At 42.1% G+C, this 26,029-nt stretch overlaps 1 protein-coding gene across 2 annotated transcripts; it reads left to right on the forward strand.

Moving 5' to 3' along the window:
* Positions 1-1,219: 1,219 nt before the first annotated feature.
* LOC143281971 (arrestin domain-containing protein 17-like) lies at positions 1,220-25,142 on the forward strand. Of its 2 annotated transcripts, XM_076587329.1 has the most exons (10): positions 1,220-1,445; positions 14,106-14,313; positions 15,333-15,476; positions 16,959-17,084; positions 18,757-18,986; positions 19,378-19,560; positions 20,636-20,830; positions 21,120-21,267; positions 22,017-22,115; positions 23,227-25,142. In XM_076587329.1, the coding sequence occupies exons 3-10, from the start codon at positions 15,353-15,355 to the stop codon at positions 23,229-23,231; spliced, it is 1,110 nt and encodes a 369-aa protein (XP_076443444.1). In that variant the 5' UTR covers positions 1,220-1,445; positions 14,106-14,313; positions 15,333-15,352; the 3' UTR covers positions 23,232-25,142. The 2 variants fall into 2 exon arrangements, with proteins under 2 accessions (XP_076443444.1, XP_076443446.1); XM_076587331.1 differs by lacking the exon at positions 14,106-14,313.
* The last annotated feature ends 887 nt before the right edge of the window (positions 25,143-26,029 follow it).

The raw sequence follows: 26,029 nt of genomic DNA on the forward strand, positions 1-26,029 counted from the left end.
AGAGCAGCACGTTATGTACACAGTGACTACGGGCGGACCAGCAGCGTAACACACATGCTGCAAGAACTAAGATGGGAATCATTCGAATCACGGCGGAACAGACAAAGGCTGACCCTGATGTATAAAATGGTCAACGGCATTGTAGACATCCCTCCAGACAAATTTCTCAAGAAAGGATCCGGCAGAACAAGATCAAATCATCGACACAAATTTGTCCATCTTAGCTCCTCCTCTGACCCTTATAAATACAGTTTTTTCCCATCAACCATCCCCGTCTGGAACTCCCTGCCTGCAACAGCAGCAGAGGCTCCCTCCTTGGCAGCTTTCAAGAGGGAGCTGAACAAGATCACAGTTTAGTCCCCCCCCCCTTTTTTTTTTTTTTTTTTTTTTTTCCCCCCCGGAGGGACGCTGCGAGTGACGGTGGGTGAGAGTATGTATACATGCTCTTTCTCATTGTCACCCCCTCCGGAGGAAAAGATAGGTCTAATTAGGTTTTAGCTAGGTATTTACGCCTCTGCGCACACAGGTCATTAATAGTCAGTAATGACGGCTGACCTTCCAATTTGAAGATTTGAAGATTTGAAGAGAGAGAGAGAGAGGAGGGGGAGGGTGGGGGCGAGAGGCAACCTCCCTTCTCACCCAAATAAAGGGAAATTACTCTGATCAGGCCACTCTGATCGGAAGTTTTTACAGGTCATGTTGATGTTTCTCAGCAGCATCGTGTAGCATGTCAAAGTATCCGCAGTTTTTCTTCGTTTTGAACCCGTGACAGTAGTGGAAGGATATCAAGTCGGGTAAGGAGAGGCCAGTTTGCTGAAGTTGTTCCTTATATAACTTTTTTCTTCTTCTTCTTCTGTGCTGTCTGCAGTCAAGCGACTCAGCAAGTAAACATTCTTCCGCGTGTCGAGATCTCATTTTTAATGCATCTGTAAAAGGAGATAATCCTTCGCTCCACTTCTTGCACTCACATCCCCTCTCTCCACACCCTTCCTCCGTCCCCACTTGGAAAAAAGAAAAGTGCCTATGATTTGGTTAAAGAATCAAAAACGATCACAATTTAAAGAAACTCGAGAAGCTGTTAATTACTATTTTTGTTGCGGTTGTTCTTTTCGTTCTTTACATATTCTTTACAACAGTTGTGAAACAGGGTTAGCAGACGCCTTTTGACCCGGAAGCTCAACACCAAGGGGCGGTTACTCCCGCTGGCGGAAGAGAACAACTTACTGGTGTTTTGGTCACCCTGAAGCATCAGCAAGCCGGCGTTCACCTTCGAATACTGCACGTCTCTGCACGATCTCTAAGAAGGCTTCCCTGTTCGACAACGACGTCCTGCCAGCACCAGTCAACTACCTTGCGACGGCAACCAACTTGAATACGCCTACACTCACCAACTACGTCTACCCACCCGACTTGACAGCCCTGTCCAAGTTCGACAAAAAGCAGTGGTTAGTAGCCATAGGTGCTTGTCCCTTAACTCACGCCATGCCAAGAGTTTTTGCTGTAGCGAATCCCAGAAAACCCAGTAGGCCAGGGAATTTCAGATTGAAATTTGCGTTAGGTCAAAATGTCTGCAACAAAACCGTTCTTTTTACGATAAAATAGAATAAATCATACTGATCACACTGATATACAGTTGACCACTATATATTTATATATATATATATATATATATATATATATATATATGATAGTCAGTCGTGTCCGACTATGACCATCAGAACAGCAGAGGAGGCAACTGCTGTTCCGACTATTTGGGCTAGAATTTGATTATAGTGGAGAGTGTCTTGCCCAGGTTACATCCCCACTCTCTCAGCCAAGAGGGTTTTAGGACAGTCGGCGTTGGGATGACCACTATAGGGGGGCGGGAACATAAGTAGTGTTGTGAAACACAGTTAGCAGACGCCGGAAGGTCGGCACCAAGGGGCGGTTACTCTCACCAGCAAGGGAGGGGCGCTGTAAGCAGCTAGCAGGTGTTGTGGTCAGTCCAACGTATGAAAAACTCTGAGCAGTGTACACTCGACCTTCGAGCAGGCAGCATCTGACCACGCACAGCTCTGAGAAGAAGCCCAGCCACGATTTTGCGCCAGTTCCTGACCAGTGACTTATCGACGGAAAAAGAGGGCGCTAGCCAGCGGGACAAAGGGGAGGTTACCTACTTCCGGGAGGTTATCAGCCATAGTTTCGTTTTCTCCACGTAGGCGGATAGTAGTTTGCACAGGACAGGAATGTCAGACCCCTGCCGGAGTCTGCACGAGTTGGGTCACGGTAAGTGTGTTATTTAAACGTAATTTTAGATAGAAAATTTCCTTTTGGAACGCCCACACCCTCCCACTACGAGGACGACAACGCCCACAGACACGCCAGCCCACCAGTATTGACCATCTTGCCCAAAAAACAAGAAGCAAACGGTCAGTAGCCATTGATATTTGCCCCTCTAAAGTGTTTTGCCCGATGATAGGCCATTTTGACAAATTGTTAGGGCAGTGACACTTTAGTAGATTTTGATTTTTAATGTCCAGAATCGAATATTTTTATTACTTCTGCCTGTGTGAGAGTGCCTTACAAAGAGTCGCAAGGCAAGCACAGGCGAAGGTTACGCAAGCGCGGTATAAGGGGTCGCCAGAGGAAAGCTTTCAGCGCGGTACAGTACATGTGACTGACTGCTGCCACGCTGATGCTGATCTGTGAGCAGGTCACTGCGACAGACACTGATTCTGAACAGTAAGCTAGGAACAGAGCTCTTTGGGGTCAAAAGGAAACAAACATTTTCAATTTCATGTATTTAATACCAAAGCGGTAGAAGACGCAAATTTGCTTTTAATAGTTTTATGAATGTTTTCCAGTTTCCTACCATTCATGACATATAAAGAATGAAATCGGTATTATACTGACTGCAAAGGTGAATTTACGAAGGCAGCATGGGATCATTTAGTTCGTAAGTACAATTTTGTTGATATTTTACGCAATGCACAACTTGGATACACTCCATGCTCTGCTTTTAACGTGTAGAATCTAAATATCTAAATGTGTTAACCCGGTTCGGTTTCAATGAACCAGGGATCAGGTTCGACATCGGTCATCGGTCATCGGTCATTGACGCATTTAATTTTGAAATGACCTATTGTTTTTCAAGTTGCCAGGTCACATGACTTATTGTTTTTATGACCAGTCGGTCAACCAAAGTAACCATCTCTCTCTCTCTCTCTCTCTTTAACGATCGCGATCGCTTTGTCGTCTGCTCCAACAGGAAATGACTATAAACTGGTTTATTAAAATACGGATCCGTGATGAAACGAAATCCGAAACGAATCTTTATCGCTGCCTTTCGCGAGCTTCAGCGAGAAGAATTGCCGTTCCCACTTTTGCATTAACCGAGTGCAGTTCCGGGAAAACTGAAAGTGATATTTGACCTATTGATTTTCAAAATGACCTATTGATTTTATGTTCTTCCGGTCATATGACCTATTGTCTATTGAACCCAACCTGATCTCTGATGAACATTATCGGCGCTCTGTCCAGACAATAAACTGAGAAAGTATGGAGGGCAGATGATGGCAAAATTGAACATCGTGTCTTGATGTGAAAAGAACGGTATTAAATACATTTTTCTTTGGAAATGAACCAGTATTTGCTAATGTGACTCATGAACCCCGGCGCAGTAGACGCCGATTTAGCATGGGATATAAATAATAATCATAATAACAATGGATCATAAATTTTATTAATGATTATGTAAAACTTTGTTGTAACACGTGTAACATTGAATCCAAATTACCTAAACTTTCCTGACGCAGATGTTTGAATTACTGGATTTATAATTCATAGTAATGAATCTGTCATGTGATACTTAGCCAATGCAGTGCATTCAAACAAAGCCTGTGCAAAATGATGTATTTTATTAATGATTACCTAAAACTTTATGACATATGTGACATGGAACCCAAAATACCTAAACTAACTCCCCCACCCTGGATGATTTTATTTTTCAGAAACACTGCGGGCACTCCATTTTCACATCGATTCTCCCAAGTGTTTAACTGTTTAAAGTACTACCGTTCATTTATTATGAAATGGGAATTGTATTATTTATATCACTTGACAAAAGTTTTCCTCTTTATCTGAAGAATTGTGATCAAAACACCGGATTCTTGGTATCTTTCCATTCGGTCAATCAACAGAAAACTGATTAGCGCTATCCTCATAGTGAACAAATATGTAGGATTGCAGAAAAACAAAATGTAATATAAGTAAGACTTTGAGAAAAAACAAAACCAAACAACAATAATAACAACAAACAACCAGTAAAAATAAGGAATTTTATTATCTGCGTAAAGCAGAACCAAAGAACATGTGTTCCGTGTCAGAATGTGACACCTGACTTCATCTCAAGCACTACTAAACGTGAAATGCTTCAAACTTAATTAATTTTAAGAAATTCATTTGCAGTCAATGTATACTTTGGTTTTTCAGAACTTGTGTGATGTAAAATTTTGCAAAACAATAAGCGCGCAGGAACTGACATGTTTCAGATACAACAAATTTTTTCGTTTCACACTCCGTCTGTCTTGTGAACTGATAAACATCATTTCGTGATAAAACTTCACCAGACAGCAAAAGCCAAAATCAAGGTAATTTAAGGGGGTGATTTTCTACTTTGAACTTTGTTGTTTGGAACTTTTGATGCAACAAGTCTTCAACTGAAAAGTCTTACTGAACTACATGCGTTGACTTGGTTCGAAATCTTACGCCAGCATCCGTATATTACCGCATCTCGTCATGTGTAAGAAACAGTGATTGTGTCTAAACTTAATCGGATCAGAGATAAATGTACAAACCATTACGACGAAATTAACATACAGTTTTGTTTTGGTTTTTTAAATATAGCAACCACGGGGTGCGAATGAACATATTGGAGATTTCCGTGCAACATATCACATGCTGTTGGAAACAACACATTCTCTGAATCTGTGTTCAAACACGCATAATTGAAGGGTGTTTATCAAACCGATTTATGCTTTCCTGCGATGAATCCGCATGATTTATGTAGAAACAGTTAATTTTGTTTACATGCATATTTTTATTGGGTCGTTTACATGCATAGAAGTAACACAGAAAAGCGGAACTGAAAATTAATATGCGACGTCGATTGCATTTAAATAGTTGAATAGACATTTTTTTTCAGAAAATGAGTATGTGCTACAGAAGATAGATGTGTTGACCACCTGTTGCAAATAAAGAACGTGCAGTGTATTCATGAATGTGCTTGCCTTTTGAATGAATATAAGTATGTCAAGAGGAACTGGTTGTTTACGTCTGTCATGCGGGTTTTTTGCGTAATATATCAAACTTAATGTACCATTTTTTATTTTTTACTTATGATCAATGTTTTATTATCACAACGAATGAATATAGATCAGGTCTGTATGTACTGGATTTTAATCAGGTTTGTACTTACTTGTTTCTGACCACTTCATGTTTAGACACATTGCCATGTCACAAAATGGCACCGAAATTTTGGATGTTTTTAATAATTTTCAACACATTTAAAATGCAAGAACAAACCATATTGTCACAAAATTGTTGCAGACATTTCTCTAATGAATTGCAATCCTGATAACATGTGAAACATTTGAATAATCGTTGTAAACATATGTTTATACTGAATCAGACTGAGAGACCCCCATTTCCAACAAAGTTCTGGAGACTGATCCATTTTCATTTTCCAGGCAGTCTTTGCTGTTCATGACTATCTGATGCACCTCATTTTGCCACATTCATACTCTGCCAGATACATTTTCTTTCCCACGCTAAACTGACGTGTCTACTGCGCCAGGGTTCGCAAGTCACATTTGCAAATACTGCTTCATTTCCAAAGAAAAAAATGTATTTCATACCGTTCTTTTTACATCAAGACATGTTGGTCGATTTTGCCATCATCTGCCTTCCATGCTTTCTGAATTAATTGTGTGGACAGTGCTCCGACAATGTTCATTGAAACAAACCTAGTTAACAGGTATTAAGATATTCATATTTAATTACACATACCTAACCACAGGTATGAGATATTCATATACTACACGTTAATAAGCAGAGCATGAAGTATTTCCAAGTTGTGCATTGCGTAAAATGTCAACATAATTGCTCTTACGAATTAAATGATCCCGTGCTGCCTTCAAAAATTCACCTTTGCAGTCGGTATAATACCGATTTTATTCTTTATGAAATGTCAGGACTGGTAAGAAACTGTAAAAAGTTCATAAAAGCAAATTTGCGTTTTCTACTAATCTATTGTATATAATAGATGAAATTAAAAAAATTGTTTCCTTTTGTCCCCAAAGAGTTCTCTTATTTTCTGTACGGTATCTGTCATGTGCCGCAGTGACCTACTAACGGAGGTATAGGACAGCATCAGCGCGGCAGCAGTCAGCCACAAGTACTGTACCGCGCTAAACGCTTTCCTCTGGTGACCCCTTATACCGCGCTTGCGTAACCCTGGCTTGCTCATGCCTTGTGGATCTTTGTAAGGCACTCTCTCATGGCCAAATGTGTGAGAAATAATTAATAAAAATCAAAATCTAATCATGTTCCTGCCCACCTACAGCGGTCAAGTTTATATCAGCATGATCAATATGATTTATTCTATTTTATCGTGAAAAGAGCGGTTTTGTTGCAGACATTTTGACCATTTTTGTATCTGCCCTGGACTACAGGGTTTGTATTCACAACTTCACGATGGGCCGTTTTGGGATAGCCGTTACTATAAATAGTCCGCATGCAGTCATGTTCCTTTTTACATTGACAACATGGACAGAGAAGTTATGAAAATGCGGTAGGCAGTGGTCACCACCATTCAGCTCCTGGTTCTTTCGACAGTAAAATAAGTGAAATGTTTAATGAGGAGATAGAAAAGCCATGTTAAGATCATAACCCCATCTTGAAATTAAAAGGTAATAAATTTGCTCAACATTATCTTCAAACTAAAACCCATTTCACCAGGGAGTTCTAAAGACTGACTGGTAGATCCCAGTCAAAATGGACATTTTTGCTATGGTTTTACCACAGACTGTACCTCTGTCTTGGGGGTGGGGGTGGTGTAAAAGTCTTAATGTACCACCTCCTCATCTCTCCTTTGACATAAACGTCATGTGCTACACAATTGTTTGGCCCTATTGGATGGCTGGACAAGAACCCTAGATAGAGGTGGCTCTATTGATGCTATCTATATGGAATACCAGAAAGCGTTTGACAGCGTCCCACATCTCAGACTTGTCTCTAAGATCCACGCACATGGAGTATCAAGCATGGTATTACTCTGGATCCAGGACTTTGTCTCAAAGGAAGCAGAGTGGTTGTGAATGGAACATTATCACAGCAGGCAGACGTCACAAGCGGTATCCTTTAAGGTAGTGTTCAAGGACCCATGCTTTTCCTGTTGCACATGATCTTCATAGCAGAGTGAAGAGCAATGTGAAATTTGCCAATGATACAAGTTGTTCACACAGTGACCAAGTAGGTGATTCACAAGTCCTCCAAGATGACCTAGACAACCTACAGCAGTGGTCTAGAGAGTAGCTCCTCCACTTCCATCCAGAAAAATGCAGTGCAATGAAGCTAGGAAACTGCCAATCAGAAGCAGTTTACTACATGAAAGGGAAAACCAACAGCCGGTGGGGAGGAATACAACCTGGCACTTGCTGAGAGTGAAGTGGTGAAAGACCTGTGAGTGTACATTGACAACAATCTGGATTTCAAGACGCATGTGGCAACAGTTACTGCAAAGGCTGACAAGATGGTTGGTATAATCAGGCGTTCCTTCGACTACCTATCTGAAGACCTGTTTGTTCAATTGTTCAAGTCCCTGGTTGGACCCATTTTGGAATATGGACATTCGGTCTGGAACCCGCAGTCAAAAACATTGTGCAGAGAGCTGGAAGACGTCCAGCGACGGGCAACAAAACTCATTCAGTCATTGGTCATTTGAAGAACAAACCTTATGAAAGACTCACTTTCCTTAAGCTACCTAGTCTAGAACACAGGAGGCAGCATGGAGCTATGATTGCTATAAATACACACATGGAATCTACAAGATCACAGATCCCGAACTATCACTTGCAGTAAGTAGAGACAGAAGAGGTAACAGTTTAATGCTAAATAAATCACATTGTAGACTGAAAGTGCACAGTTCCTTCTTTACTGAGCGAGTCGTTAATAAATGGAACGGTTTGCCAGACAGTGTTGTGACTGCCCAACCATGTCATCTTTCAAGACTAGGTTAGACGCTCATTGGGCCAACTAAGTATTTATGATCCAGTATGCTGTCATTAGGCCACACATGCTGGTATACTGTATCTAAATGAACGACGAGCAGGCATTCACAGGCCTCAGATGTCTGATTCCAGTTCAAGTTAAAAAATATGTACAGTTTGTGTGTGTGTGTGTGTGTGTTTGAGAGAGAGGCTGAGGCAAAAGATGGATGACAGGATGAGGTAGGGTTGTGTGTGTGTGTGTGTGTCTCTCTCTCTAATATATATATGTATATATATATGTGTGTGTGTGATGCTTAACTCTTTCATCCCTGAAGCACGGTTTTCCAGTTTACAGGATTTTTACCCTTCATTCCTGGAGGCCGGAACATGCAGCAGAGAATTCCCCCTTTCCGTCCTGCAGCCCGGAAAATCGGTTCTCGCGGTAAGCGCTTTGAACTTCCCGCGAGTCGCGTCATCAGTGCGCGTCATCAGTGCGCGTCATCTATCCTTGACCGGGTCACTAGCGGGGCAGTGTTTGAGTGGAATGGATGCCAGACACCCCCTTCCCCCTCCCTAGGCTGTGGAAAAGTGGGCGCCGCTACATTCTTGCTGATGTGCGACACACAGACACAGAAAAACGGAATGTGTAGAAAGTTCGGATTGTGACCAGTTTTCTGATGATGAGTTTCACAACGCTCTGACAGATAATGATTTCGATATGTTTCAAATGAATGACAAGGAGAGAGTGCAATTAGCTGTTGCTACAGAAGCACAGATAGCGGGTGATGAAACGTTAAAAAAGTAAGAAGTGTGAAAATTGTTGTGTATACTTGTGCAGTAACTGGCATGACTGCTTCAAGGTATATCACACATGTGTCACCTTTGTGTGGCATATTACGTGATGATTGTGACATGGACATTCGTATTTAGAGACAGTATCGTTTCTGAATAGTTTTTGTTCAAGAATTGTGTAGATAATGATCTGATTCTGGCTCAGTGACTACTAGTGTAGTGAAAGACATAATTTATATTCTCTTTGAGACAAAGTTCAAATCATTCATGTGATAAGGACAATAGCAGTGACAGTTGTGACAGTTTTTCGTGGATATGACTAGCAGTGTGGCACTGAGATACATGCGAGGCACTACTCAGTGAGTACCTGCATGATGTGCATACTCTGCAACCAAAACACTGTCCTGCATGTAGTACATAGTTGTATGCATTGTGTTTGACCCCAAAGTCACCTGTTTTACACCTGACTGTCACCAGAGATGTCACCCTATAGTGTCAACAGGGTCTCAGACAACTTCTCACATCAATTCTGAACACAACAGTATATGACAATCTTAGTGTACTGTAATGAGCCGTGTTACCGTAAGCCTCCAAAATAAGTACCCTGCTTCATACTTTCTTTCTCTTCTCTAAATCCAGGAATGAAGGGAATATGCGAATGGTTGGGATCTCAGAACAAGGGGGAGTAATGGTTCATAGAAAAATAGGAACGAGAGTTAAAGCTGTTTTGGGACACACTGCACTGCATCCGCTGTAAAAGAGCCAAGATCAGTCAAACATTAACATCATAACCAAATAAGCCTGTCTGCAGTATTTTCATGGATATAATTTCTTGTTTAAATTAAATGTTTGCTAAATTTATCTTGGACATTTCTCAGATTCATATTACACAGAGGGAAAAATGGACTTTTGACATCCACTGTTATATATTTTTCAGTATTATTTACTTTGACATTGAGTATGGATTAGTTAATAACTTTGTCAATCATCATATATGTGTTCATGACAATATCACAGGTTCTCTGTACTGATGGAGGAGCAATAACAAAAAAGATTTTTTTGAATATGTAAATGGCGCATACATTGGTCTATTCTTATTCTCAGCCTGTCCTCACTCAGAATATCATGTGAATAGTGAAAATAAAGAAGGAAAAAAAGAAACAAAGATAAGGCAGAATAATTTGCCCTTCTTGTAGTTTTTGTGGACAAGGAATGAATAAAACAGTAGTGTGTAGTATTCACCCTGCACCTAAAAGGTTGCACATATTAGTTGCAAAAGAACATATCTCTATAAATGTTTAGGGATTGGAAAACTGTTCAATCCAAAGTAGGCCAAAATCACTGAAATAATGATAAAAATTAAAGTTACCAGTTGACTGTAGGGGATATGAATAATTTCTTAGTCCTGTATGAAGCATTCAGTTTATTTGTTGTTAAAGTTGCTGATAATTCTCATCCCTGACTACAAGTGGGGGGAAAAGGAGGATTAGGGGTGAAATAGTGGATCAACAGATGATCAGCAAATTGAAGAAAATGAGAATCAGTGGGAAAATCTATGAGAAAAAATATGGTATAATCAGAATTTAGTATATATTTCTTTTCATATTATCTATTCATTGATGTCAGGTGAAGATTTTGAATTATTTGGCAAGGCAAGGAACTTGAAGGAAGGCATAAAAGCCCTCATCTGGTCTTGGGAGGTTAGCATCACTCAAAGCAATATGAAATGAAATGAAAATTTGTAAAATATCTAAAATACCTATAACTGGACTGAAAGGGAGTGCCGTGATTACTTGGAGTGAAGTCTCGTGGGTGAAGCTTTCGATTTCTTCACCATGACAAGTGGAATGGGTGGAGACTCTCCCACCGCTGAACTCGTGGCTAAGCTGGAGAGCCGGTTTGGGTTGAGGGAACCAGCTGAAACAGCATGGGCACAATTCCATCAGGCAACCCAGCACCCTGACGAGACCCTACAGGATCGGGCTGATCGAGTGATGACCCTGGCAACTCCTGCTTTCAGGGGCCTCCTTGGAGAATTTTGCCAGGCGGAAACCATTAGCTGATTCTGTCTAGGATGTATGGACAGGGAGGCTGGAAGGTATGCGTGTCTTGGAGAGCTGACAACGATGGAAGAAGCTGTTGAGAAAATAAACCAGATCCAGCATATCTCCATCGCCACACATCTCAGACCGAAGAGTCAAAGCCACGAGCCGCATGTGTGTTACACTGCTATCGCAGAGTCCTCCAGAGAGATCAAAGAAGAAAAGTCTCTAAGAGAGGAAGTGGCTAGGCTGGCTCTTCAGCTTGGAGGCTGCAAGACGGGGGATGAGGGAGTAGTGAGCACTACCCATACATCCACTGACTTTCAAGGTGGATGTTTTTTCTGCAAGGCCAAGGGGCACCGAAAGGCGGAGTGCCTAAAATTAAAAAAAGAATGGCAGCAGAAATAAGCACGGGAACAGAAGGCTTTAAATGCCTAAGGCCTAGGGGTGGTGGTCTATCCCCTGAGCCGGAAAACAGAGGCCAGAACACCATTGCGACCCAACAACACACTGAGTTTGGACCAGAAGCGGACTTCTGCTCAGCAGACCTCAAAAGCTGCCAAAGCCAAGGAGAAAACTTGTCTGGACCCAAAGTGGACAGTTGGTCCGCAAAAGGGCTCTCTGTTCCCACGCTGGCTCAGCAGACTCAGACTGATCCCTGTGACTATAAGTATAATGCCCGAAAAAATCAGAGAGCAGCAGACCCAACAGTGAGCAAGTCAAAAGATGGTACCATGGGTCCTGTGTCAACATCACAGCGACAGACACACTTGATATTGATAAATTACATGTGCAAGTCTTGCGTACGCCCAAGGCACTGACACCTCTCTGTCTGTTTCAGGTACATGATGGAAGATTATGGCAAGAAGTTCCAGCAGCCGGATTCCAGTATTTTGATCTCCCCAAACTCTTCAAGAGTTTCTACTCACCAGCCGCCGGGATCTGTGACTAAACAGCCAGATCCCTGGCTCCCAGGACCTGCTCACAAGCTTTCTGCTGTACCCCCACTACTGGCTGCTGGCCTGCTGCTGTCCCTGAAAGATCAGCTCACATCTTTCACTATAACGTCCGGAGCCCAGAGTTCTGACATTCGTGTCCCGCAAACTGAAAAGAAAACGAAACGTCGGAGGGGACGGACACGAAGTCAAAGAAAAAGAGCAAGGCAAGGGTCCTCTGGGCTCTGTGAGGAGTCGGCTGCGACTGGCCGCCCCCAAACAGGGGCACCGGCACGCCCTGTCCCTGAGTCTCGCGACTTGGGAGCATGGGCACACGCTTTGGATGGTCGCAGTCGACCAACGCTATTTAGGTGCCAGGCACAGGATACACCACCAGAGGCCCCTGTAATACCACCAGAACAGGGGGCCTCAAAAAGCCGGAGGAAACGCCGGCAGAGATGCCGTGAGGCTTTTAAGAGACTGCAGCATGGGCCCCAGACACCAACACCTGGTCTGGGCAGTCAAGTCTCCACCACGGCGTCAGGCCTGCAGGTGGTAGCACGAGGTCAGTCTTCATCTCCACTGGCACCCATGGAATATGGGAGTGGTTGCTGGGTGCCAGGCTGTAAGGTGGAGGTTAGTAGCCTCAAGAACCACGCTATGGAGCGGCATGTGCCTGGTGTCTTCAAAGAACACCTTAACCCGACCCTGCCTTTAATCCTGGAGATGAGGAAGGATGCCTTAGCGCAGGTTGCAATGTGGCTGTCAATCGATCGGGGTATGACGCTCCCTGAACTAGCACAGTTCATGGGGTGGCAAGGCCAGCTGACGGGTGCTGATAATAGCATCACAGAGAGCCAGCGGGCCGCAATCGCCGCCATGGCACGCTTTTTGGGTGAGCCTGCCCCTGAGATGTGCAGCCTACATCCGCTGACCTCGGCATCAGCCCTCCTTCACTAGAAAGCAGTTCTCCTTATGGCCTCCAGGTTGACCCCAAGCCAACGGGAATTCTGGCGTACACGTTATGCCGACCCAACGGCTCAACTTGAGGGGAGAGATGACGCTAGACCCTGGGCCTTTGACGCACGCTTCCAATTGGCAAAATGCAGCTTGAGGTTGGCTTCAGCCTGTCTGCAGTGCTGAGTGCCACGTTTGTCCCGGCTGGGAAAGAGGTCCAGCTAGTTGGATCTTGCGCCTCCTTCTGTGATCCCAAAACTTACCCCACGCCACAGGAGTTAAAGGCCTTCCCGGGCTCCATCCCCGGCATTGTGCAGCACCACCTTGATGAGGGCAGAGTATAGTGTCGGATCAGCTGCGGGAGTTGGTTCGGTCCCCCAGAGTGAAAGCTTTTGGGGAGGTGGGCCTGGACCACTCTCTGCCAGCAGAAACCTGGCACTTGCAGATGCGTGCACTGGAGGAGCTGTTGGGGTTTGTTGAGGCCCGCCATGTCCTCGTCCTTCACTGCCGCAGTTTACCCGAAGACAGGGGTACTGAGGTTTACATGCTGTTGAGGGCCCTTGTGGGACGGCGGATGCCGCAGAATCAGCGGATATATCTGCACTGTTTCACGGGGGATCACTACGTGAGGGATGAGTGGCCGGCGATGTTTCCGAACACCTACTTCGGCTTCACCCATCGTGCCGCCCACTTCAACTGGTATCAGGTGGCAGCACTGAGGGGAATCCCAAGGGACCCGTCTCCTTCTTGAGACGGATGCCCCCTGTTTCCCTCTGCCAGGGGAACAGTGGTCAGCACCAAGTCAGCTGTATGCAGTGGCTGAAAGTGTGGCCACTCACCTGAACGCCACACCAGAAGAGCTGTTAGAGGAGTCTGCCACCAACGCCCTCCAGCTCTTCTCCCAGTGAGTCGACCCAGCTGCGCCCTTGCAGACCCGCTGATGAGGACCGCCCAGGCGTCTGCCAGTCTCCCCCCCCCCCAGGGAAGGACCTTTCATCACAAAGATGGGAGTGTTGTGAAACGGGGTTAGCAGACGCCTTTTGACCCGGAATCTCAACACCAAGGGGCAGTTACTCCCGCTAGCGGAAGAGGGGCGCTACGAACAACTCACTGGTGTTTTTGTTACCCTGCAGCATCAGCAAGCTGGTGCAGTGTGTGCTTCACCTTCAAAGACTACACGTCTCTGCACGAGCTCAAAGAAGACTTCACTGCTCGACAACGACATTCTACCAGCACCAGTCAACTACCCTGCGACGGCAGCCAACTCAAATACCCTACACTCGCCAACTACGTCTACCCTTCTGACTTGACAACCCTGCCCAAGTTTGACAATAAGCAGTGGTTAGTAGCCATAGGTGCTTGTCCCTTAAAAGTGCATTGCCTGACAACCGGCCATCTTAGTTAATTGTTTAGGGCACTGACACTTTACAACAACAACAAAACAACAAAAGACAACAAAAAATAAAAAAACATACACACACACACACACACACACACACACACACAAAACCAAACGTACGTATAGTGAATGACGATTTGTAAAAAGATAAAGCCAAAAACGAGAGACAAGAAAAGACCAGACAAATTTATTTCCAAGGATAATACAGATATAAGCACTGGTGTGCTTTTTTTTTTCATCCAGTCCCCACACTGATGAGTCTACACCACCCAATACTAGATAACGCGTAAGCTTGATGGATATGATTATGTATACAGTACAAAGATCATCAGATAAAAAGTACACTTATCATAATATAATGATGGACAAGTATACTGATGCGGAAACACTGAAAACTAATGGGATATCATTACTATAAGGAGAGGAATGTATGTGGAGAGATGAATGATTTTATCCTGGGGAAAGGGAGGGGATCAAGAGACTATATTAGTATATACACACTTAATACACATACAATACACACACCCACACAGGAGAGAGGGAGAAAGAGAGGAAAACATGAATTAGATATATCTACAATAGATTGTACCTATGCAATATATATATATATATATATATGATTATATATAAAACTATGTAAGAAGTATGTATTGAACTTCAGGCATGACACTGCTACTGGCTTTCAGTGAGGCTTGTATCATTGGTACATCAAATTTATAAACAACAACAACAACAAAAAAGAAGTAACATTATTGCATGCTAGTTTTATGTTTATTGGTGGTAGTTTTCTCCTTGGTTTGACGGTTCATTTCGTCTTGTCTTTTTTTTTTTTCTTTTCTTTTTTTTTGTTGCATTTTCACATATCACTTTTAGAACTCTGTTCTACTAACTTCTATGTGTAATGTCAGGCAAAGAAAAAAAAAAAGCGGAAAATTAAGACAAAGAACAAATTGTTTGGAAGCTGAACGTGGGTGAACTGCCATGGGAAAAGCAGAGGCTGGAAGTCTGCAGATCCAGTTTGGTAATTCAAGCCGGGTGTACCAAGCTGGGAACCGGGTGACCGGATCCGTGCTACAGAGGGTGGGGATGCCGATGGCCAGAGCAGGTGTGTGGACGTGTAATGGTTTGATCATTTCAGTCATTCACTTTTCTCTGTGTGTCTTCAGTTTTATTATATTAGTGTTCACTTATTTAATGTTTCAATCTTTCATCTTGTTGAATTTTTTTTTTGGTTTTGATTTCATGTTTTTACACACATGAAGGGTATAGGATCTAAATGCGTGACCTGTCCTTTTGATTTATAGGTCAAATCAGGCTTCTTTTTTTTTCTTTTTTTTTTTTGCTTAAAAAAAAAAAAAAAATTAAACGCAGGTACGGTGCAGCATATAAGAATCAGTCCACACCCTTAACACCTCTTTGAAACTGAAACTGTTTTCCTCTCTCTTCCCCTTCTTTTTCTCTGTGTGTCTCTCTCTGTGTGTCCCTCTCTGTGTGTCCCTCTCTGTGTGTCCCTCTCTGTGTGTCCCTCTCTGTGTGTCTCTCTCTGTGTGTCCCTCTCTGTGTGTCCCTCTCTGTGTGTCCCTCTCTGTGTGTCCCTCTCTGTGTGTCTCTCTCTGTGTGTCCCTCTCTGTGTGTCTCTCTCTGTGTGTCTCTCTCTGTGTGTCCCTGTCTGTGTGTCTCTCTCTGTGTGTCCCTCTCTGTGTGTCCCTCTCTGTGTGTCCCTCTCTGTGTGTCCCTCTCTGTGTGTCCCTCTCTGTGTGTCTCTCTCTAATATCAATAGCAAATTGGCACCTTTCCTGTGGACTTCAGGTTCTAAGTCTGTGGCAGCTGAACATATACATTATTATAATTCAAATTTAATTAGTTACTAATCTTAATGTATTACCTCTGAATTCAAACGTATCAATCAGTGACACATAGACATATTTGAATACACACATCCATGCACATCCACATTAACGCATGCTTTTGGGTATATTAGTATTACAATGGGCAGTAATTTGCATACATGTATGCTTGCTAACATGAACACACTGAACACACACACACACACACACACATGCACACTGACTCGTGCATAATACTTGCACACACAAGTACACACACAAATACACACACACACACACGTTCCTTTAATGTACTTCATAATCATGTTAATGGTTTTAGTTATCATCATCATTGAATTGTTACAGTTAAAGCTAATTTCATGTTGTGCATTTCTTAGTAGTTTTCTACCTTTTCTGTATTATCCTGACTTCTCTTCCCCTCTCCCCACCCCTCCCTACCCCACCTTTCTTTTTATCGTCTAATGTCACTAATAGTGAAAAGATGCTAAACTAAAGAACGAACACACACACCCCGTGACATATTCAAACTTACAGATAATATATACTTGGAGTTGCACACATCCCCCTACACCCCCCTCACCCCACCCTCCCCACACACACACTCACACCTTTGTAGTCAACATACACACTCATACTCTTTCAAATATATACACATGGCATGTGCATACACGCACATAAAACATGAAATATAAAAATGTGTGTGTGCGCGCGTGCTCACGTGTTCCAGTTTTATCCCACAGACCTGCAGCTCAAGCTGTGTGGCAAAGGCTCAGTGGCCTTCAGCAGAGAGTCTGGGGGGAAGAGAAGAAACCATTACCTGGACAGCGAATATTACCTGCTGAAAAATATTCACCTTTGGCCTGAAGGTAGGTATTGCTGTGTGTACATGTACAATATATTGCTGCTGATAAAAAGCACCAAGTGTGTTGGTTTATTTGTGTACAGATTAGCCTTAAACTTGGCTAATGAAAACAGATGACAGACTCCAGCTTTAGTTAAGCCAATTACTGCGGCACAATCATCATCACTCAGGCTATAATCCAAATCTAGCCTTAAACTTGGCTAATGAAAACAGATAACAGACCCAGCTTTAGTTAAGCCAATTACTGCATAACAATCATCACTCGGGCTATAATCCAAATCTTTAGGCTTGTCATTTTCGCTGTCCACAAAACAAAACAAAAACAGAAACAAAAAAAATAAAACATTGAAGTACTTCCTCCATCATATATTCCTCTTTTTTTATATACTTTTTTTTTTTTTTACATTTTCTACAATACATTTGTAACAAAGACTGTTGAATGCAAATCAAATGAAAAAAGGAAGACTGATGAAAAGAAGTAACTCATGAAACATGGTTTGGATTGATTGAATGTGTGTATGGACGAGTTTTGGTGTCAGACTTTGCTGGCGCAAGAATTCTCAGATGTCAGTGAAGCTCTGCTATTAAAGAACGTCTCAGAATTTGTCTGCAATGGTTTATCTGTGACAAGGAAATTGATAGATTCAGACAGACCGTGGTGATAGTAATGCCTCTGTCAGTCGTTTGCTTCTCCTGTGGAGGATGTTTTGGCGTGTGGATGTGGAAGGTGGTGCCTGGGTGTTTTTATTTTATTATTTTTATTTTTATTTTATTTTTTTATTGAGGGTTGGGCCAGAAGCCCATTTGTCTGTGAGATACAAATTGCTACATGTGTGTTTACCTGTGTGTGTGTGTTTGTGTGTGCAAGTTTGCATGTGTGCATGTGTGTGTGTGAGTGCATTTGCATGCTTGGTTAAAAGTGTGCATGCATGTGTGGGTGTGCACAAGTTTGCTGAATGTTGCCCTTTTTTATTTTTTCATACTTATTTTACTTCAATGATTTTATTTTCTGCAGATCTTTTATTCTGTTTTATTTCAGTGTATTTTCCAATTGTTTTTGTGTAATAATTTGATTTTTTGTTTCACTAAGAAGAGAGGGTTGCAAAAGAAAGTTGTTTTGAACACGGATAAGCTGCACATATTTGTATATGTATTCTTTTTGTCACAACAGACTTCTCTGTGTGAAATTCAGGCTGCTCTCTCGCTAGGGAGAGCGCGTCACTACATGGCAGCGCCACCCTTTTTTTTCTTTCTTTTTTCTGCCTGCAACTTTGTTTTCCTATAGAAGTGGATTTTTCTACAGAATTTTGCCAGAGACAACCCTTTTGTTGCGGTGAGTTTTTTTTTTTTTACGTGCGCTAAATGCATGCTGCACAGGGACCTCGGTTTATCATCTCGTCCGAATGATTGGCGTCCAGACTAACACACAAGGTCTAGTGGAGGGGAAGAAAATATTGGCGACTGCCGGTGTGATTCGAACCAGTGCGCTCAGATTCTCTTGCTTCCTAGGCAAACGCGTTACCTCTATGCCAACACTCCACATATCTTGTAATCAGCATTCTGCTGAAATTGTGCGCTGAAAATTGTGCTGAAAAAGACTGTGTGTTGCAAAATTTACCTTGTCTTTTGCGGTTTTCATCCCAAACCTTCATCAATGGGTAACTGGTTTGTTTCAGGGGGCCGACACAACCATAACAACGCTGAAGTTCTGGGCGTGGGTCATCACGAGTTCCCGTTCTCCTTCAGCTTGCCCCGGGACATCCCGTCATCTTTCCACGTGCATGCGGGCAACATCCGGTACTACCTGAAGGCTGAGCTGCAGGTGGACAAAAGGAAGTCGTCGTCCGTCAAAGAGTTCTTTGTTGTCGTTCAGCCTCTGGATCTGAACACTGTGCCTGACGCAAGGGTGAGAGTAGCGATGTTCTGGGGGTGGGTGGGTTTTGTGAGTGGGTGGGTTTGTCACTTTGTGGGTGGGATTTTTGAGTGGATGGGTTCTATGGTTCTGTGGGTGGGTGGTTTTGTGGGTGGGTAGGTTCTGTGTGTGGGTAGGTTTTATGGGTGGGTCGGTTTGTGGGTGGAGGGGTTTTGTGGGTGGGTAGGTTTTATAGGTAGGTTTTGTGGGTGGATGGGTTTTGTGGGTGGGTAGGTTATATAGGTAGGTTTTGTGGGTGGGTAGGTTTTATAGGTAGGTTTTGTGGGTGGGTAGGTTTTATAGGTAGGTTTCGTGGGTGGGTTTCATGGGTGTTTTTTTTTTCTCTTCACTGTGATGGTGATCCAGGCCTGTGTTGTGTTGTCAGCTGCCCGCAGTGCAGCACGAGGACAACATGGTGTGGTGTATGTGTTGTGCATCGGGGAGTGTGTCAGCCACTGTGCGCCTGACGAAGGGGGTGTTTGTGCCAGGGGAGGGAATCCCTGTGCATGCACAGATCATCAACAGCAGCAGCATCACGATTCGCAGGACCTACTTCACCATTGAGGAGGTTATACTGTTTTCTTTTTTGTTTTTGTTTTTTGTGTTTTTTCCCGCTTTTCGCTCTCTTTTAGATCATCTGTTGTTTTTTTTCACAATAAATATTTCGTGCATTAATCATGATTTGCAGGACATACTTCACCATTGAGGAGGTTATACTGACAGCTCTTATCTTATTGTATTTTTTGTTTTTGTTCTTTTGCTTGCTGTTCATTCTCTAAAAGAACTGCTGTTGTTTAAAAGTTGTCTGTAGGTCTAGATTTTTTTTTTTTTCTGAATAGATATTTTATGTATTGATTAGATGAAATTGATTAATTGACTTATTATAATGTATCATATATATGCATGAGAAATGAAAAGAAAAACGTCTTTCTCAGACGGGCACATTTTCCTTTTCCTCATTTTTTAAGCACTTTGTGTATTCATGTCTGCCAACAGTGTCCCCCGCACCCCCCTTGACTCCCTCCCCCCCCCAACCCCCCACAATAATGTCATGTACTCAGTGACCACCATCAGAACAAAAACTACCACTTCCACATGTGCAAAAATGCCCTGACAAACACACTCATCACTTCCAGTCACCATTGCGTCATCTTTCACTGGTGTGAAAGCGCTTTGATTTGTCGCTGCACAAGATTCAGCGCTATATAGATACTAATTCTTCTCATTTTTATTATTGACAGGCACAATAGCCAAGTGGTTAAAGCATTGGACTTTAAATCTGAGGGTTTGAATCTCGGTAATGGCACCTAGTGGGTACAGGGTGGAGATTTTCCTGATATCCCAGGTCAGCGTATGTGCAGACCTGCTTGTGCCTGAACCCCCTTTGTGTGTATACGCAAGCAGATGATCAAATACGCAGGTTAAAGAAGCTGTCATCCATGTTGGCATCGGTGGGTTATGGAAACTAGAACATACCTAGCATGCACACCCCGAAAATGGAATACGGCTGCCTGCATGGCGGGGTGAAAACGGTCATACATGTAAAAGCCCACTAGTGTACATATGAGTGAATGTGGGAATTGCAGCCCATGAATGAAGAAAAATAATTATTTTTAGTATTACCATCTTGGTCTGATTCCCAGATCGCCCATTGCCATGCGGGCGGCAAAACGGAAACCAGTTGTCGGGAGCTGAAAACCAAGGAACGACTGCTTCATTCTGCAATCCCCCCTGGAGCTACAGATGAGTGGATGGGGGAGGAGGTGGTGACAGTGCCGGTTGCTGTGCCGACAGGGCTGCAAGGTTCCAGCCTGATCGATGTGGAACACCAGCTGGTGGTAAGTAGGTCTGACCTAATTTTGGTCTGGTCTGCCTCTTGGACTATAGCGTGTGGTGTGTGTGTGTGTGTGTGTGTGTGCATGCATGCATGTATGTATGTATGTGCGCACACACAAACACACACACAAACACACACACACACACACACACTCTCACACTCGCACTCACACTCACACACCCACTCCCACACACATACCTCCCCCGTGTCACCCCCCCCACACACACACATACATACACCCCCCCCCACACACACACGCACAAACAGTGGCTTCCTGACATCTTTTGCAGCTGCACGTTGTGCCCTCTGGACCCACCTGCACAGCCAGGATGAGTGTGGACATTGTCATTGGTTCGGTTCCTTTGAGGGAAAGTGAAGATGGCCAACAACCGTCTGCTGCTGCTGCTCCTGTTGGGGAAGCTTATTCCATGGGTGAAGGTGTGGTGATATGTGTGTGTGGGGTGGGTGTGTGTACTTGTCGATATGTGTGGTTGTGTTGAAATTTACTTGCGTTGTGTTTGTGAATGTATACATGTGTTAGTGTGTGTGTGTGTGTATTTGTGTGTGTGTATGTGTGTGTATTTGTTGATGTGTGTGGTTATGTTGAAGTGTACTGCGTTGATGTGTGTGCGACTGGGTACATGTGTTGATGTATGTGTATGTCTGATATGTGTGATTATGTACCTAAGTTAATGTGTGTGTGTTTGTGATCTGTGCATTTGTGTGAATGTGTTGTGTATTTGTTTTTATGTGTTGATGTGTGTGTATGTGAATGTGCTCAGGTGTTGATTGTGTGAATCTGTACACGTGTTGTGTGTGTTCATGTGTTGTGTTTGTGTACGTGATTTGATGTGTGTGAATGTGCACACATGTTGGTGTGTGTGTGAATGTGGGTGAATGTGTACATGTGTGTGAATGTGTATATGCATTTGTGTCTGTCTATACAAGTAAATGTGTTCATGATGAGGTGTGTGTGTGAGAGAATCTGCACATGTATCCTTGATATGTTGTGCATGTGTTCATGTATACATATGATGTGTGTGAATGTGTTGATGCGTGTTTGAATATGTTCCTGTGTGTGTGTGTGTGGTGACTGGTATTTCTCATGACTTCTTTATGCACAAGTACAGTTACATAGCACTGTGGCAGCTTCTGTTATAGGTGGGATGGATGTTCATGTCTTTCAGCAAGGCCAAGGCCAAAGCAGAGAGACACTGTTCCAGCACATGGCAGGGTGGACAGGAACACAGAATTCACTTGGGAATCAGGGTACCTCGACACCCAGGGTAGGTCTGAGATGCTGTTATAAGCCAGTCATGTAGTGTATCACCATATTCTTCTCCTCCTCCTCCTCCTTCTCCTGCTCCTCCTTTTTCTTCTTCTGTTCCTTCTACTCCTCTTCTTCATTTTCACCTTCCACTTTCTTCTCCACCTTCTTCACCTTTTTAAATTTTTTTCTTGTTTTGTAAGTGGGGGGAAATGGGATAGAGGTTGGAATGAAACAGGAGCATTTACAATGGAAAGAAGCGCAGTTAAAGAAAGTTACCAAATGGACTTTGTAACAAGGAAGTCAGTATATAAGTTAACAAAAGGAGCAACAGAGAGCGAATGTAAAATACAAAGAAAAAAAGAAAAGAAAAGAATATAAGAACATTCCCAGTGTTAGTAGTGACAGTTTAAATACCTGCACAGTACACTGTCTTGTACAAACACACAAAGTGGTACTTACAATTGCTCTTGCCCACATTCTGTAGAACTCTCATGCACACACCCACTCTTGAGGCACGCACGCATGTATTCACGTTACTTTCACACACAAAATAGACTTCATCACCATGTGCACATAGATCTATAGATAGTATTATACCATATTTTATTTCAAATTCTGTAATTTTTATATTAATTTTTTTTTTTTATAATGAATTTGCAATGGAAGGCTTCATTATTGAATGAAACGGCTTTTCTCAATTTTAATGTATGAACGTCGCAAGTTTCTGAACATTTGCACAACTATGGTTCTTGGTTTTGGAAACATCTTCAACAGAATATAAGACACTGTTCCACTTTTAAATCTAATCTTAAATCATACTTATTGGAATATTTTTAATGATAGATCTTTCTCCACTCAGGTTGTGTGTGTGTGTGTGTGTGTGTGTGTGTTTGCATTGATGAGTGTATTGGTGTGTGTCTGTGTCTGTGTTGTGAGTGATGTTACACTGTTTTTTTAAAATGATATATTTAGAAAGTTTGTTATCTTCAGCATTTTTTTGTGTTCCTGTTCCTTATGCATGCCTTATGCGTTGTTAAATGCACTTGCGGCCGTAGGGAAAGCGTTATATAAATGCTCACAATTCTTCTTCCTAATACTAATAACAGTTTTTTTGTTTCTCTTTCCAGTGTGAATGGGCTTGGACTAAAAAAAAAACCAACCATGAGCTGGGTATACACATCTGCATAAAAAACAACAAACACCCACCAAAGATCAACTTCTTCTCGCAAAGTTATGACATTTTTTCTAGATTAGGATGGATTGTGTATTTCAGTGCTGTTGTCAGTGGACAGTGTAATTTAAAGTGTGTGTGTTTGATGTTGTGTGTAAGAGAGGGGGTGGGGGGGTGGGGGGGAGGGAGAGAAAGAGACATGTATTTGGCGTAACATGGCATTTTCTTTGCTTGGTGTTTTTTTTGTGCCTGTTAGAAACCAAGAGACAACACATTTTCTGGTCTGTATTGTATACATATCATGTCACATATCCTTTCTTCTTAAATGTGCCTGCATGTGTCTTTATTATGTATTGGATTACTTAAAAAAAACACCTGTATTATTTTTCTTGGATACATTTTAGATTTCTTTGCTTGCCTAATGCTGGTTTTAGCAGGTGTTGCTGCTTGATATGCTTGAACTTGTAAACAAATTTGTATTTTGATATAAAAGACATGAAGAGAATGAAAACAAACAGAAAAAAACAAATATTAATGTGTTTTTGTGCACAGAAAGATGATTTTTAATGTGAAACTGCTACCTCTTCTTGTCTCTAGGCTTATTAAGTGTAGAGAGCGTAGAGCCTCATTGTCATTATCATAGACATTATCCTTGTCATTATCATTATTATAATCATTATCATCGTTATGAGTATTATTATGGCCAGAATATACTTTAAAGTGCCTGATTACTGTTTCATACTTATGTTGAACAGCTGATTTTGCAGTTATGATTTTGATATGTTATTAATACAGTTATGATCTTGATACGTTATTAATACAGCTGTGATTGTATTTAGTCTCATTGTCATGTTCATTCTAACTGGTACTGATATACTCCAGCACATGTGCAGGCATGCAAAACACTTAGCTGTATTGTGGTTGTTGTGTTTTTTTGTAATTGAAAAACAACAAAAACTCTATTTTATGCTTTGAAACGATACGATTGTGAAATACATTATTCTCCCATGCAAAGGAGGTTTGAATCTTTCAAAAGCAGTAATTTCACAGTTTAAATATTTTAATAAAACCATGTATTGATATGATATAGATCTACATTTTACACTTTTGTCAATATATTTTCTTTATTTTAAAGCGCATTAACACTGAATATGGGTACCATACATATGCGCACATTTCAATTTGGAGACTTTACAAACTCGGCCATTTGTTGTCCATGCACAAGTAAACCGATGCAGTTTATCTCCCACAGTTGCTCTTGTGTTACATTTGTGAAATTTTTACCCTGTAGAAATTTGGTTTTGTTTTCTTAATTCAGTTTTTGTGTTTGTTTTTTTTTTATTTTGTTTGTTGGTTAGCGCCTTGCTTGTTTCGGAGAACGCTCACGACAGATTTGTAGTTTCCCTAAGTGGCATTTGTGGCTTGGCCTTCCTGGTTAAATACACACACACACACACACACACACACACACAAAGATGATGGGAAGGAGTTTTGTTTGATGCCCCATCATACTTACTGGTGACTTAAGACATCTGCTTTAAAATATGAAGCATTCACGTTTGAATTAAGAAACGTTAATGTTAAGAAGCATTAAGAGACTTTTTATTTTATTTTATTGAAGTGATAATAGTACATACTGTTACCATTGCAATCGCCACCACCACCACCAACTACTATTTCTACTAGTAGTACTGCTACTAGTACCTCAACTACTGCTGCTGCATGATCAAAGCTGCTACTGCTACAGCTTCTTTTACTATACGTGACAGTTGTATTCTTTGACTGTTGGTTTTTGTTTCAAATGTGCTGTTATCATTTTTTCCTGTTACAACTTCAATACTTTAAAAAAAGAAAAGTAAACACTGTTTATACCATTAATGGACTGTGCTTTTGTGTGTGTGTGTACACATGTGAAACAAAATTAAGAAAGAAGTCAATGCATTAAGATAATATATAACGAAGAACAAATTACCAAACAAAAATTAAGAATAAAATTAAACTCTTTCAATTGAAATGGTTCCCACTTTTTGCTGCCTATATAATTTTACATTTTTAAAGTGGAGGGTAGGTATGTGTAATTGCGAACGGTTTGTGAACCGCTCCACTTCGAATCGCCCTCACCACACACACTTCACAATCTAACATCTGCTTCGACCTTGTTCTGATACCATAAAGAATATCCGTTTCCAAGAATCACTCAAGCATCAGCGATTTCCGCGCTCATTCTTCCCTTCACGCACCGCTGCCGACCAAGTTCAATAACGTGCTCTCAAAATCCTAAAATCAAGGGAAGCAAGTAGTAGGACTTGAACTTTGACACAGTTTAAAACGCTGATTTTATAGGAAGTGTTGAATGCTCATTACCAGTGCTGGGAGAAGTTAAGAAAACGTGCTGGTGACAGATCAAAACGTCATTTTTTGACAGGAATCTCTGAAATAGTGTCGTTTGCAATTGGACCATAGGATATTTTTACTTGAATCTATTTGCGAGCAATGCTGCAGAGTTACTGAGCACTCTCAAAACAAAAAAAAGTGTGTGTGGTGTGGGGTGCGTGTGTTTAAGTGTGTGTGTGTGATCAAAACCAACAATACAAACAGCCTGTTGTCATGTTCCAATAATAATGATTTATGTTGTCTATGAGTTCAACTGAGACACTCTTCTCTTTTAATTGTCCACATGTGTACCCAAACAACCCATCGTTCGCAATTACACCTGCCCGTTCGCATTTATCCTCGGGCACCCCGTGCTATTTCAACCG

The sequence above is a fragment of the Babylonia areolata genome, chromosome 5 (assembly GCF_041734735.1).
Source record: "Babylonia areolata isolate BAREFJ2019XMU chromosome 5, ASM4173473v1, whole genome shotgun sequence".
Classification (NCBI taxonomy): domain Eukaryota; kingdom Metazoa; phylum Mollusca; class Gastropoda; order Neogastropoda; family Buccinidae; genus Babylonia; species Babylonia areolata.

Excerpts from the sequence above, each read along its gene's own strand:
- LOC143281971 (XM_076587329.1), top strand. The coding sequence starts at position 15,353 with ATGGGAAAAGCAGAGGCTGGAAGTCTGCAGATCCAGTTTGGTAATTCA. Across the intron at positions 18,987-19,377 it reads ACACTGTGCCTGACGCAAGG|CTGCCCGCAGTGCAGCACGA; the intron begins GTGAGAGTAGCG and ends TTGTGTTGTCAG. Across the intron at positions 19,561-20,635 it reads CCTACTTCACCATTGAGGAG|ATCGCCCATTGCCATGCGGG; the intron begins GTTATACTGTTT and ends TCTGATTCCCAG.